The 13917-nt window shown below is 39.4% G+C and overlaps 1 protein-coding gene across 3 annotated transcripts in view; it reads left to right on the plus strand.

The window, feature by feature from the left end:
- dgkb (diacylglycerol kinase, beta) overlaps positions 1–13917 on the plus strand; it is a 738504-nt gene that overhangs the window by 74108 nt on the left and 650479 nt on the right. For all 3 annotated transcript variants that reach the window (XM_072251979.1, XM_072251978.1, XM_072251977.1), the window contains exon 2: positions 7522–7598. In XM_072251979.1, the coding sequence (XP_072108080.1) occupies positions 7522–7598 (77 nt within the window). The remainder of the gene's footprint in view (positions 1–7521; positions 7599–13917) is intronic.

Consider the following 13917-nt stretch of genomic DNA (forward strand, 5'->3'; position numbering starts at 1 on the left):
AAGGATCCACACATTGTTCAATATGTCCCTAGCTGCAGCAAGGGTTACTAATTGGAACAAGTCAAGTGTAGCAAATTTAAAATAAAGGAGGCTGCAGTTGCTAGAACCTTGAACAAAAAAAAAAACAACTACTCGGAGACCAATTACAAACAAGAGAAAATCTGCAGTTGCTGGAAATCCAAGGAACACACACAGAACGCTGGAGGAACTTAGCAGGCTAGACAGCATCTTTGGAAAAAAGTAAATAGTTAACATCTTGGCCCGAAACGTTGACTGATTCTCTTTTCTGTAGAGGCTGTCTGGCCTGCTGAGTTCCTCTGGCATCTTGTGGATGAAACCACTGGAAGAATTGAGTGGACTAAACAGTGTCAGTAGAGGCAAAAGATTTGTATTAATATATTGGGTTGAGGCACTTAAGAGGACTCAGAGGAAAGATTTCCAATGTTGTTAGTGATGGTAGCTATGATGGGTGATAGGTAGAACTGAATGGGGAAGGGAGAGTGAAGGGAGAACTGAACAAAGAGAAAAAAATTAGGTAGACAAGTGAATGTATTTGGGATGAGAACATTGGGGGCGTGAATTAGCTGAAATTGGAAAATTCAATATATTCATATCATTGGATTGTAAGCCACCTAAGTGGATCATGAGATAATTGTTCTTAAAATTTGAACCTGGTCCCCTCAAGTAGCAAGGACAGACAGGCCAGTATGGGAGAGGGAAGAAGAGATAAAATGACATACAAGCAAGAGCTCAAGATGGCCATTGCAGAGAGAGAGTAGCTGGCCCACATTGCAAGCAGCAAATGCTGTAGACCAAGTTGGAAGAGATGCAGGTGAACCTCTTTCAAAGGGCCTGTACTGTGTTGTAGTATTCTAGTGTCTGGTGTCGAGTGACTTTCTGACATGAAAAGTGTGCTTAGGTCATTGGATAGTGGTAAGGGAGGGGGTAAAGAGACAGGTGTTATACCACCTTCAATTGCATAGAAAGTTTGAAGACCTCTGGGTGGTGAGGGCTGAACAGACAAGGGAGTCACCAATAGAGTGGTCCCTATACAAGTATAGGAAAGTAGCACTGATGATATCATTGATATTAGCAGCAAAAAAGTTGGAACGGTGTTCCAGAAAAGATTTGGAACAAGGAATTCTACGTAGCTAGTAATAAAAGCATAGCTAGGGCCCATGAACACTTCCTTGATCTTCAGCAAATGTGAGTTCAGCAAACTGTTGAGTTTGCTGGTAAAAAGCTATGTGTGGCAATTGCATCTCTTTCTCTCTACAAGTTACTTGCACTTTAATAATGCTATGGGTGTTTAATTCCATTACTTACATTTAAATTCTAGACTGATGGAAGCTGATTATAGGAGAAATGCAAAATTATTGCCTTTTACACAAAAGATGGAAGTATTTTTTTAATGGGTTAAATGCTTTCTCAGCCTGAGAAAGCTATGGTATTTGGCTTTAAGACTAAAGTAATGATGATTAATAGCTGTTTCTGCTGCTATATCCTTCATCAATGAAGCAAAACCAGACGGTACCTCCCTAGATACCAAAGCAGCTATTGTTTGGAAAAAAAAGCTTGAAATATATCCACATTCTTTGTTAATGTTCTAATTAATATACTAACAAAAGGATGTTATGAAACCTGTTCCAATGCCAACTTAAAATCTATGCAATTGACACAGCGTTGTGATATGATATTCTTTTCTGGCAACATCAGAAAGCATTGTTTTGATATTTATATTTTAGCACATTGTAAATCTTGACTTTCTTTATTAGGTACTTAAAATATTATAAAAGTGCATTCAATAACTTACGCCTACTAAGAACTTTAAAGCTTTTTGCCAGTGAGCATTCAAAATGGAATTGTGAGCAGAAATTTCAATTTTCTACACAAAGCTCCCTCCAGGAATATTTCAAATGTGTACTTTCTGCTACTATTTGGTGCACTTGAATCAGTAGAACACTGTAAAATTGATCTGCATGGATATCTTTTCAACAGGATTGTAAACATTGATATCCTTAAGACCAAAATGTTTTGGAGCAGAATTAGGCCATTCGGCCCATTAAGTCTGTTCATCATTCAATTATGGACTTGTTTTTTCTCTCAATTCCATTCTCCCATCTTACCCATCAAGAACCTATCAATCTCTGCCTTAATTACACCGAATGACTTGGCCTCTAGAGGTCTCCATGACAATGATTTCGACAGATTTACCAGCCTCTGGCTGAAGAAATTCTTTCACATCTCAGTTCTAAAGGGACGCTCATTTATTCTCAGATGCTTGATTCATCATCTAATAGAAAAGTTAACAGATTTCATGACACATGCCAGTAATAATAAACCTGATTCTGATACTCATTCTGAATCTGATATTCTCTCCACTTCCTCTCTGTCCCGGCCTTTCAGTGTTCAGTAAGTTTCAATGAGATCCTAAGCAGCCCCCCGCTTCCTTCTGAACGCTGTTGAGTACAAACTTAGAGCCATCAACTGTTCTAGTTGAGCATTAAAGAATGTGGCTGTGATTGGATGTTAAATTGCAATGAATATCTAATAAAAAAGTAGTCAGGGTACCTTAGTATTATTTATTACTGATAGCTTGACTGTTGCAAGAACTGTGCCATTCCAACAATATTAATTATTTAATTGCTCACACTTCTGGATTTCATGCTGCTGTGATAATAACTGCTGCTGTTTTTTTTGATAACAGAATCAGAATCAGGTTTACTATCACCGGCATGTGATGTGAAATTTGTTAACTTAGCAGCAGCAGTTCAATGCAATTCATAATCTAGCAGAGAGAAAAAATAATAAATAATATAATAATAGTAAAAAATAAACAAGTAAATCAATTATTTATATTTAATAGATAAAAAATGTGCAAAAACTGAAATACTGTATATTTAAAAAAAGTGAGTAGTGTCTAAAGATTCAATGTTCATTTAGGAATTGGATGGCAGAGGGGAAGAAGCTGTTGCTGAATTGCTGAGTGTGTGCCTTCAGGCTCCTGTACCTCCACCTGATGGAAACAGTGAGAAAAGAGCATGGGCTGGGTGCTGGAGGCCCTTAATAATGGACGCTGCCTTTCTGAGACACCGCTCCCTGAAGATGTCCTGGGTACTTTGTAGGCTAGTGCCCAAGATGGAGCTGGCGAGATTTATAACCTCTGCAGCTTCTTTCGGTCCTGTGCAGTAGCTCCCCCATACCAGAGAGTGATGCAGACTGTCAGAATACTTTCCCTGGTACAACTATAGAAGATTTTAAGTGTATTTGTTGACATACCAAATCTCTTCAAACTCATAATAACGTATAGCTGCTGTCTTGCCTTCTTTATAACTAGATCAATATATTGGGATCAGGATAGATCCTCAGAGATCTTGACAGCCAAGAACTTGAAGCTGCTCACTTGCTCTACTTCTGATCCCACTATGAGGATTAGTATGTGTTCCTTCATCTTACCCTTCCTGAAGTTCACAATCAGCTCTGTCTTCTTCTGATGTTGAGTGCAAGGTTGTTGCTGTGGCACCACTCCACTAGTTGGCATATCTCACTCCTGTACACCCTCTCGTCACCACCTGAGATTCTACCAACAATGGTTGTATCGTTAGCAAATTTATAGATGGTATTTGAGCTATGCCTAGCCACACAGACCTGCGTAAATAGACAGTAGAGCAGAGGGCTAAGCACACAGCCCTGAGGTGCACCAGTGTTGATCGTCAGCGAGGAGGATATATTATCACCAATCTGCACAGATTGTGGTCTTCCGGTTAGGAAGTCGAGGATCCAATCGCAGAAGGAGGTAGAGAGGCTCAGGATGGTGGGAATTATGGTATTAAATGCTGAGCCATAGTCGATGAACAGCATCCTGACATAGGGGTTTGTGTTGTCTAGATGGTCTCAAGCTGTGTGAAGAGCCATTGAGATTGTGTCTGTCATTGACCTATTGTGGCGACAGGCAAATTGCAATGGGTCCAGGTCCTTGCTGAGGCAGGAGTTCAGTCTAGTCATGACCAACCTCTCAAAGCATTTCATCACTGTGGATGTGAGTGCTACCGGGTGATTGTCATTAAGGCAGCCCACATTATTCTCCTTAGGCACTGGTATAATTGTTGCCTTTTTGAAGCAAGTGGGAAATTCTGCCCGTAGCAGTGAGAGGTTGCAAGTGTCCTTGAATACTCCCACTAGCTGGTTGGCACAGGTTTTCAGAGCCTTACCAGGTACTCCATTGGGACCTTTCACCTTTCGAAGGTTCACCCTCTTTAAAGTCAGCCTAACATTGGCCTCTGAGACAGAGATCACACACTAACTTGGAAAGAAGAATTTTGTTTTTAAAAGCAAGAAGTTTAATTAAGCATTTTTATTTTCAGGAAGCAGCTTTGTACTACTGAAGTGAATAAAGCACAGACATCTAGAAATGCTGCTACTCTTTTCTATGCTGTTCATGGTTCAGAAACCCTTTATTCCATTTAGTTTATTTCCATGGATCTTCCATTGATGTTACTGTGGGAATTGGGACAACCCCCATTTCAATCTACCAATTGTTTGTCCCACATGTAATTCTCCAACTAATATTTATTTTTTATCAAAAACAAAAATGATTGGAAGTTGTTTAACATATGCAACTTAGAAGCATGTAACTTTGCACTCCCAAATGAGTTACAAATATCCGGAGTTATTGAAAGAAGCAAGTTGGTGTTTATCATTTCTATATAAGAGGAGGAACACCAGAAGGCCTGTTATCAGTGACAAATGAACCTCTTATCTTGAATTGGAGATATTTCTGTCAGTTTTTTCGAAAGTAGTTGCTTGTTCATTGCCCCATCTAGTGTTCAGAAGAATAAATGCAAATAACAGAAAATGCAGCATCTTAGGTGAATGAGGTATAATACAATACTGTACAAAAGTCTGTCTAGGGTGCCTTAGGCCTTTGCACAATAATGTATTAGCCAACTAGGAGCAGAGAGTGAGATTGTAAATCTGGTAGGAGCAAAGGATGTTAGGAATGGTGAGGGTGGAGCGGGTGGGGTATGGGACAGCTGGCAGGGGGTGGCACAGGTGCAAACACAGCCAGCCCTGAAACAACAGGCAAGGTCATTTATTCCAAAATACTGATTTATTGATCTTTACAGAATGTTTGTCTGGTGCTTCTGTCCTCCTCCCCTCTCCCTTCCCCTTTTCCCAACCACGATTCCACCCTCCCTGTCTCCTTCCCACTCTCAGTCCACAATAGAGACCCATATCAGAAGCAGGTTTATCATCACTCACATATGTCATGAAATTTGTACTTTGTTTGTGGGGGCAGTACTCTGCAATATATAACATTACCACAGTACTCTGCAAAAGTTTTAGACACCCTAGCTATACTTAGAGGATATGCTGAAGACTTTTGCACAGTTCTGTATAAGAGATGCAAATTGGAATATGTATTATGTGTATTATGCCTATCCTGTCTGCTCCCAGTTAATAAGTTCATAGCAATCTACATACATTCTGCTTTCCTCTGTTAATTGTTATTTGATTCTCTAGAAGACAGTTTGGATTCTCAGTCTGTTGTCATTTGAGCTGCAGTGCTGATAATAATTGTACAAATTTCCTTGACGCTGCTCTTCTCATGCACGACTGCATATATACTCGAAAAACGTAGGAGTAGGTCAGGCAGAGGAAAGCATGCTTGTTTGCGCATTACTTACTGCCATACATCATTGGTTATATCCACGGGAATCCTCATTACAGTAGACATTAAAGGGGTCAGCTTGGCAGAAACAGTCGAACACACTTCTGTTCTTGAGGTGAAGCCATCTGAATTTTCTAGGAGGTCACTAATAGCCCTGTTATTCACTGTGGATGTCTAACTCTTCCACCCCGTTCTCTGGATAGTCATCTGAATAGTGATGATGTTTCTTTTCCAGGTTTCAGCAATTCCAGTTATGCATCTCTACTTTCAGGAAGATCAGCTGAAATGCTGTCTCATGCAGCTTTATCACAGGGTAGTGCATGGGGCTGACAAATTTTTTCTCAGTTAACATTATGGTTTGATGAATCCAAACTTTTTTTAGTGTAAAATTTAGTCATATAAGCATTGTCTGAAAACTATTATTGTATTTAGTTTATGAGTGATATAATTTCATCAGTCAAATTGATTTTTTTGGGGAAAAAACAATCATTGGCCTCTGATGAAGAAGAAAATAAAATGTTAAAAGGTGTTTACAATTGGTATGTTTGGCTCAGGGCACAAATAATTGTAAATTAATGGGAAGATTTATATCTACACTTAGTATCAACTATTACTGTGAATTTAAACCAGCTTAGACTTGAGGAAAACGTGTTTTCCCAACGGTGGTGATAGTTGAAATGCTGTGCAAACATCTAATTGAAGTTCTTGTCTTGTATAGATATTGCCCTCAATGTTCACTGTTGTGCAAATGTTCATAGAAATTGATACGTACTGTAGTTCTAATGAATACAAAACCTGGGAATGTGTATCCACATCAGTCTGCATCTGTAGAGAGATGCTAAATTAGCTCTTTGTATCTATGGTCTTTTAACTTTGAAGTATACTGTATGTGTTGAATTAAATTTTTTTTTATTCCCAGTGAGAATGTAAATGATTTTAGTAATCCAATAAGCCCAATCTACTTATAACTGGAGCTGTCTTCTTTGCCATAATTTCTAATATATTACACTATTAAGGTAAATTTTGAATGATGTGAGACTGGAAATATTTCTTTGGAAACTTTCAGAACAGAAATTCTACTCACTTTATTGATGCCCTTTCTATGTAGTCTTAACAGAAATGGTACATTGCCTCTTTTGGGAGAAAACAATGCCATTTACCATTTGTCATAGGCCACTTGTATTCTGGGAATTCCTTTGCAAATATTTTGTTCAGGTGGACATCCAAAACAAGAGAACCTATGGGTTTCCTCGGAACTTCTTCCTTAACACACCAGAAAACATCCAGACCACCATTCATTCAGCCCTGTGTACTCTACGTCCAGACACTGCAATTAATCACATCTGTTAACAAATCCCCATATCCCTATATCATTTGCTATTACTCTTTCCAAATTGTACTTTTGGCATGCCTTGTGTGGTCGACAAATCTGGATGCCGATGCGGATGATAAAATATATTGTTTAGTTTCAAATAAGAGAACCAAGTTCAAAATGTATTTGCTTGACCAGGAGGAGAACTTTTTTAAAATAGAGCTGTAAATATATCTATCATATCATAACAGCAAGTATCAAAGGAATATTTGTTGGCCCACTTTCTTACATTTTGAATCTTACTATGTGTATTTATGATGTATTTCTCATGCTGATGTAAATCAATAGGCTGATGTTGTTCAGTGCAGTTTTATTTTTGTTTGTGCAACTGGCTTTCTGATTGTATTGTTCGATTACCCTAGGATGTTAGGACATAAAGTATGACGAAAACCCATCATTGCTGACCAGTGACAAATTCATCTGATTTTTTTCCTAGGAAAAAGCTCTTACTATCTAAAATATTTTCTTTTCTTTTAAGACTCTACAAAGAAGCTTAATGATGTTCTCGAAGAATTCCATGGTGCTGGTGTGCTTGTAAAATACAACCCTGAGCAGGTAGTTCATATTTATCAGTTCCATTTATTACATGGAATGAATGGATGTTTATTTGAATCTGCAGATTGTGAGATAGATTGGATTGTTTGTTCACCCATTTTAACAAGTATTTTTGTTTTAATTTAATACAATTGATATCAGCACCAGAAAGAATAGTATCCATGTATTCAAAGTAGCCCGAGGAAGAATTTCAGAGTTGTATACTTTGATAATAGATAAACGTTTGAACCTTTGAATGATTCTTTTGGCCACTTTGGAGACATAGATGAAACTATTCTTTCTGGTTCTGGTATCAAATGTAAGCCCAAATGGATAATTGACACTGGTTCATTTATCCAGAAAGAATTTGTAAATCAGTAGTGGTCATGACATTTTTTTTGGTCCTTGACTGTAAACTGACAGATATTTTGAAATGAATGTGAGAGATAAAGAACTTTATTTGTATACATCTGCCCCAGTTTGCATTTATTCTTAATTGTTAACATTATTGACCATATCTTATTTAGAATTGTTGTGGCTTCATTGAAGTAATCTCGATTCACAAAAGTAGATGGAGGTACCATAAGGACAATATGAATGTTCTTTCATTGTCTTTGGTTTTTAATATCAGTTGGTATTTTCCCTTCTAACCTTCAAGTCCACTCAATTAAAAACATCTGATGTTGAGAAACCAGTGCTTCAAAACCTGAATGATGACTGAACCTTGCTAAATTCAAGTTAACTTTATTCAAGAGTTTGGGTCATGCAAGGAAAGAGTAAAGGGAATGGTTATTTGGAACTCTAATAACATGTCAACATTTGTCTTTGGACTTTCCTTTGCAGTAACTGAAGTGCACTCCACCTCTATAAATCATTCCATTGAAGTCATTTGAATAAATATTGGAGAGAGATGACACTACATCCTACAACCTAGTGTGTTTAATTTATCAACTATTGATCAATTTCTTGGCAACTATATGTTTATAAACATGATTATGTTTCTCTCTCTATTTAGACAAATTATTTATAAAAATAAATATGTCATTACCTCCAGTCAATATCAATACCCCTCTTTTAAAATGCTAATGGAAGTGTTTTAGAATCCAATGGCTCATAATTAAATTCACCTTAAACCATAAGAAATAGAAGGAGAATTAAACCATTTGGCCCAGTGAGTCTGCTCTGCCATTCAATCATGGCTGATTTTTTCTTTTCCTCAATCCCATTCTCCTGCCTTCTTCCCATGACTCTTAACCTTGAGCTTGTCTATCAACCCTAAGATTCTTGTTCTCTGTGCATGCTGTAGGAAAATTGAGCAACCTAACCATAGTGCTGTGGTTCAGGGAATCATTCAAGAGGAGGGGGAAGAGAAATATCGTTTAGCTTGAGAACAGTTTAGTCAGGGGAATAGACACAGATCTCTGTCACAAAGATCAAGAGTCCTGAAGGTTGTAAATATGAGGAAATCTGCAGATGCTGGAATTTCAAGCAACACACATAAAAGTTGCGGGTGAACGCAGCAGGCCAGGCAGCATCTATAGGAAGAGGTAGAGTCGACGTTTCGGGCCGAGACTAACTGAAAGAAGAGCTAGTAAGAGATTTGAAAGTGGGAGGGGGAGGGGGAGATCCAAAATGGTAGGGGAAGACAGGAGGGGGAGGGATGGAGCCAAGAGCTGGACAGGTGATTGGCAAAAGGGATATGAGAAGATAGAGGACAGGAAGAAAGAAAAGGGCCTAGGAAGAAAGAAAAGGGGGAGGAGGGGAAAAAGCCCAGAGGATGGGCAAGGGGTATAGTGAGAAGGACAGAGGGAGAAAAAGGAGAGAGAGAAAAAAGAATGTGTGTGTATAAATAAATAACGGATGGGGTACGAGGGGGAGGTGGGGCATTAACGGAAGTTAGAGAAGTCAATGTTCATGCCATCAGGTTGGAGACTCCCGAGATGGAATATAAGGTGTTGTTCCTCCAACCTGAGTGTGGCTTCATCTTTACAGTAGAGGAGGTCGTGGATAGACATATCAGAATAGGAATGGGATGTGGAATTAAAATGTGTGGCCACTGGGGGATCTTGCTTTCTCTAGCGGACAGAGCATAGGTGTTCAGCGAAACGTCCCATTCCAACTTGGACAGGTTGGGAGGATAGACAAATCAGTGGCAGGATGGGATACAGTGTAGGGAAATGTATGGTCATGCACTTTGGTAGAAGGAATAAAGGCATAGATTTTTAAACAGGGTACAATTTCAGAGATTGGGGGTGCAAAGGGTTTTGGGAGTCCTATTACAGGATTCCCTAAATGCTAACTTGCAGTTTGAGTTGATAGTAAGGAAGGCAAATGGAACGTTAGCATTAATTTCACGGAGGACTACAATATGAAAGCAAGGGTATAATGCTGAGGCTTTCTATGGTTTTGTTAAGACCACATTTGGAATATTGTGAGCAGTTTAGGGTCCCATATTTAAGAAAGGATGTGCTGGCATTGGAGAGGGTACAAGTAGGTTTAGTAGAATGACCCTGGGTTAACAGAAGAGGAAAGTTTCTTGGCTCAACCTGTACGTACTGGAATTTAGAAGGATAAGGGTGGGTGGGTGGGGTGAAATCTCATTGTAATTTATTAACAATTGAAAGACCTGGATAGCGTGGGTATAGAAAGCTTGTGTCCTTGTTGGGAGAGTCTGGGATCAACCTCAGAAATAAAAGGATGTCCTTTTATAGTTGAGAAGATGATAAATTTCTTAGACAGAGGGTGGTGAATCTGTGGAAGCCTGATCATTAAGCCTTGATAGTTTCTTGATTAGTGATTTTGTCAGAGGTTATGGGGAGAAGGCAAGAAGATGGGGTTGAGAAATAAATCGGCCTTAATTGGATGGCAGAGCAGTCTCAATCGGCCAAGTGATCTAATTCTGCTCCTATGTCTTATGGTCTTTCAAATCTCCTCTCAAACCAGTTTCATCCCAGGACAACAACCCCAGCTTTTTCATTTTAAGCTTATAGCTGAGGCAGTGCTGAGCAAACTTGAGGGCCTAAAGATAGATAAGTCCCCTGCTCCTGATGGAATGCATCCCAGGGTACTAAAAGAAATGGCAGAAGATATAGTAGAGGCTTTGGTGATGATTTACACAGAATGGATTCAGCAATGCAGGTCCTGTTTGACAAACATTCTTTGAGGATATAATGAGTGCTGTGGATAGAGGGGGACAGATGGACATTATTTACTTGGATTTCCAGAAGTTCGATAAGGTGCCACATAAAAGACTTATCCCTAAGATAAGGCTGTTTAGAGTTGGGAGTGATGTATTAGCATGGATAGAGGATTGGTTAAAGCAGAGAGTTAGGATACATGGGTGTTACTCATGTTGGCTATCAGTAGTGAGTGGTGTGCTGGAAGGGTCGGTGTTGGGCCCACAACTGTTCACAATATACATTAACGATCTGGAAGAGGGGAACCAAGTGTAGTGTATCTAAGTTTGCTGATGATACTAAATTGAGTGGAAAAGCAAATTTTGCAGAAGATACAGAGAGTCTACAGAGAGATCTAGATAGGTTAAGTGAGTGGGCAAGGGTCTGACAGATGGAGTACAATGTTGGTAAATGTGAGGTCATCCACTATGGAAGCAGATTATTATTTCAATGGTGAAAAAGCATTGCAGCATGCTGCTGTGCAGAGGGACTTGGGAGTGCTTGTGCATGAATCACAAAAGGTTGGTTTGCAGGTGCAGCAGGCTATCAAGAGGGCAAATGGAATGTTGGCCTTCATTGCTCGAGGGATTGAATTTAAGAGCAGGGAGGTTATGCTGCAACTGTGCAGGGTACTGGTGAGGCCGCACTTGGAGTACTGTGTGCAGTTCTGGTCTCCTTATTTGAAGAAGGATATACTGGCTTTGGAGGCAGTGCAGAGGAAGTTCACCAGGTTGATTCCAGAGATGAGAAGTTAGACTGCAAGGAGAGAATGAGTTGCCTGGGACTGTACTCGTTGGAATTCAGAAGAATGAGAGGAGATCTTATAGAAACAAATAAAATTATGAAAGAGATATAAAAGTGTTATGTACCCCTAGGGTTCATATTTTCTGTGGACTGTCACTATAAAACGTCAGGAGAATGAGACTAACTTTTGGACACTGTTTGAGCTGAGAGAGAGGGAGAGGGAGGGAGAGGGAGGGGGAGAGAGAGAGAGAGAGAGAGAGAGAGAGAGAGAGAGAGAGAGAGTGAGAGTGAGTTATTTGACGGACAATCGATGTTATGGTTTCTCTGCAGCCTGTTTTGAATATACAAGGACACGCAGACACACACAATTAGAGTCAAGATGGATTCGGTCAATGGAAGACGCCAGTGAGTCGGTCGCTGGTTTAAACTTTCAGTAGCCCAAAAGGGGTGAGTTGAGATCGATCCTGAGTATTGATAAATGACTCTCACAAGTTTTCTGCAACTAATACAAGTTTGCAGGAAGAGAAAAGAGGAGAGAGACGTTTAAAACAGAAGGAACCTAGTGACAAAGAGATCACTGTTTGGGCTCTCTCTCTAAGTAGCCTGTGAGGGTGAGTTTGTTTCCATTCGACTACAAAAGTGTGATTGTGACTTAGTTAATCCACAGGAGTGGGTTCTCTGGTGAGGGGAAAACCTTTGTGAATACCACGTGTGTATTTACTCTTTGCCTGGGTGTGCTAGTTCACTGAAGAAAGGCACACCAGTGGCGAATCACTGTTGCAGTTATTTCATATGTCGTGGAACTGGTTAAGTGGCTATCATGTTGTGTCTTTGGGGTAACCTTGTGGAATCTACCAGTGTGTCGACCCTTGCCTGGGTGGTGGTTCCCTTAGAGAGGGTCCCCTTTGTGATAAGGTACTGTTGGTGATAATCCATATGTGGATTCTGTTGGAGTATCCTGTGGCCACCACTTTGAGATGTCCCATAGCTGAATTCGGGTGTGGTACCACTTGTGTTGAAAGGATATTCGTTGAAGACCACTGTCAGTGATATTTCATGTGTGGAGTGGAACAACTTCAGAGATAAAACCTACTACTACTGTTATTTTGTACTACTGTCATGGAATCTGTGGAATATCGATGTAATTGGCTTCTCACCACATTCGCCTTTGGATTACAAACATCTAGCATTAATTAACCTGTGCATCTGAACTGAACTTTTCTTACCTACCTTCGTAAGACTGTATCAATTACCACCTAAGCTTGAAGAAGTTTGGGTTTTATATTTCCACACCTATATATGCATGAATTCTGCTAACCTGTTCAACTTACCTAGTTTTATATTACTGTATTGTGTAGTTACTAATAAAGTAGTGTTAGTTAACAGCAAAACAGACTCCAGCTGTGTTCCGTTTCTGCTGGTTCTTTTAACCCGTTACGGGGTACATATCAAAAGATAGAGGTAGGAAAGTTGTTTCCACTGGTAGATGAGACTAGAACTAGGGGACATAGCTTCAAGATTCGGGGGAGTAGATTTAGGACAGAGATGAGGAGGAACTGCTTTTCCTAGAAAGTAGTGAATCTATGGAATTCTTTGCCCAATGAAGCAGTGGAGGCTATCTCAGTAAATAAATTTAAGACCTAGTTGGATATATTTTTGCATAGTAGGGGAATTAACGGTTATGGTGAAAAGGCAGATAAGTGGAGATGAGTTCATGCCCAGATCAGCCATGATGTTATTGAATAGCGGAGCAGACCCTCGATAAGCCAGATGGCCTACTCCTGCTCCTGGTTCTTGTGTTCTTGTGTTCCTCATCCCCAGAACACCTCCCACTCCATTCTAAGAATCTTAATTGGAAACTTCCTATCTTTCCAAGAGATTGGTAACAAGAGCAAGATCAATAAATTAGTGTTTTGTTCATTTTCAGCATGACATGTCTGCATTCACATACTAAGCAACATTTATGAAACTTGCGGTTCTCTGCATTTTATAACATGCTCTTTGATTGTTTTTTAAAGATTTGTACATTTCTGCATCGATCAGAACTGTCATTTAATCAATGTAATTTCTTAGTCTTTCTGACAAAATACTGTATATTTCTTCACAATCTATTGCTGCCCTCATTGATAATCATCCTTCCAAGTATTCTATCATCTACAATCTTGGAAATTCTACTGAGTACCTATTTTTAAACCATTAATATAAGTCATGTCAAATTGTACCAGAACTGATTCCTAATGAACCTACTGTCTACTATCCTTTGATCTGAAAAACAAATATAGTTGATTCCAATTAATTGGGCCAGCGGTTAATCAGGGCAGACACTTAACTCTTGAAGAGCAAAAACTAAATTGAGAAAACAGCAGGGATTCCCTTTGTTTATTTGGGACATTATGCCATTTAATTGGGGTAGGATACAG

This window comes from Mobula birostris, chromosome 3, assembly GCF_030028105.1.
Source record: "Mobula birostris isolate sMobBir1 chromosome 3, sMobBir1.hap1, whole genome shotgun sequence".
Taxonomy (NCBI): domain Eukaryota; kingdom Metazoa; phylum Chordata; class Chondrichthyes; order Myliobatiformes; family Myliobatidae; genus Mobula; species Mobula birostris.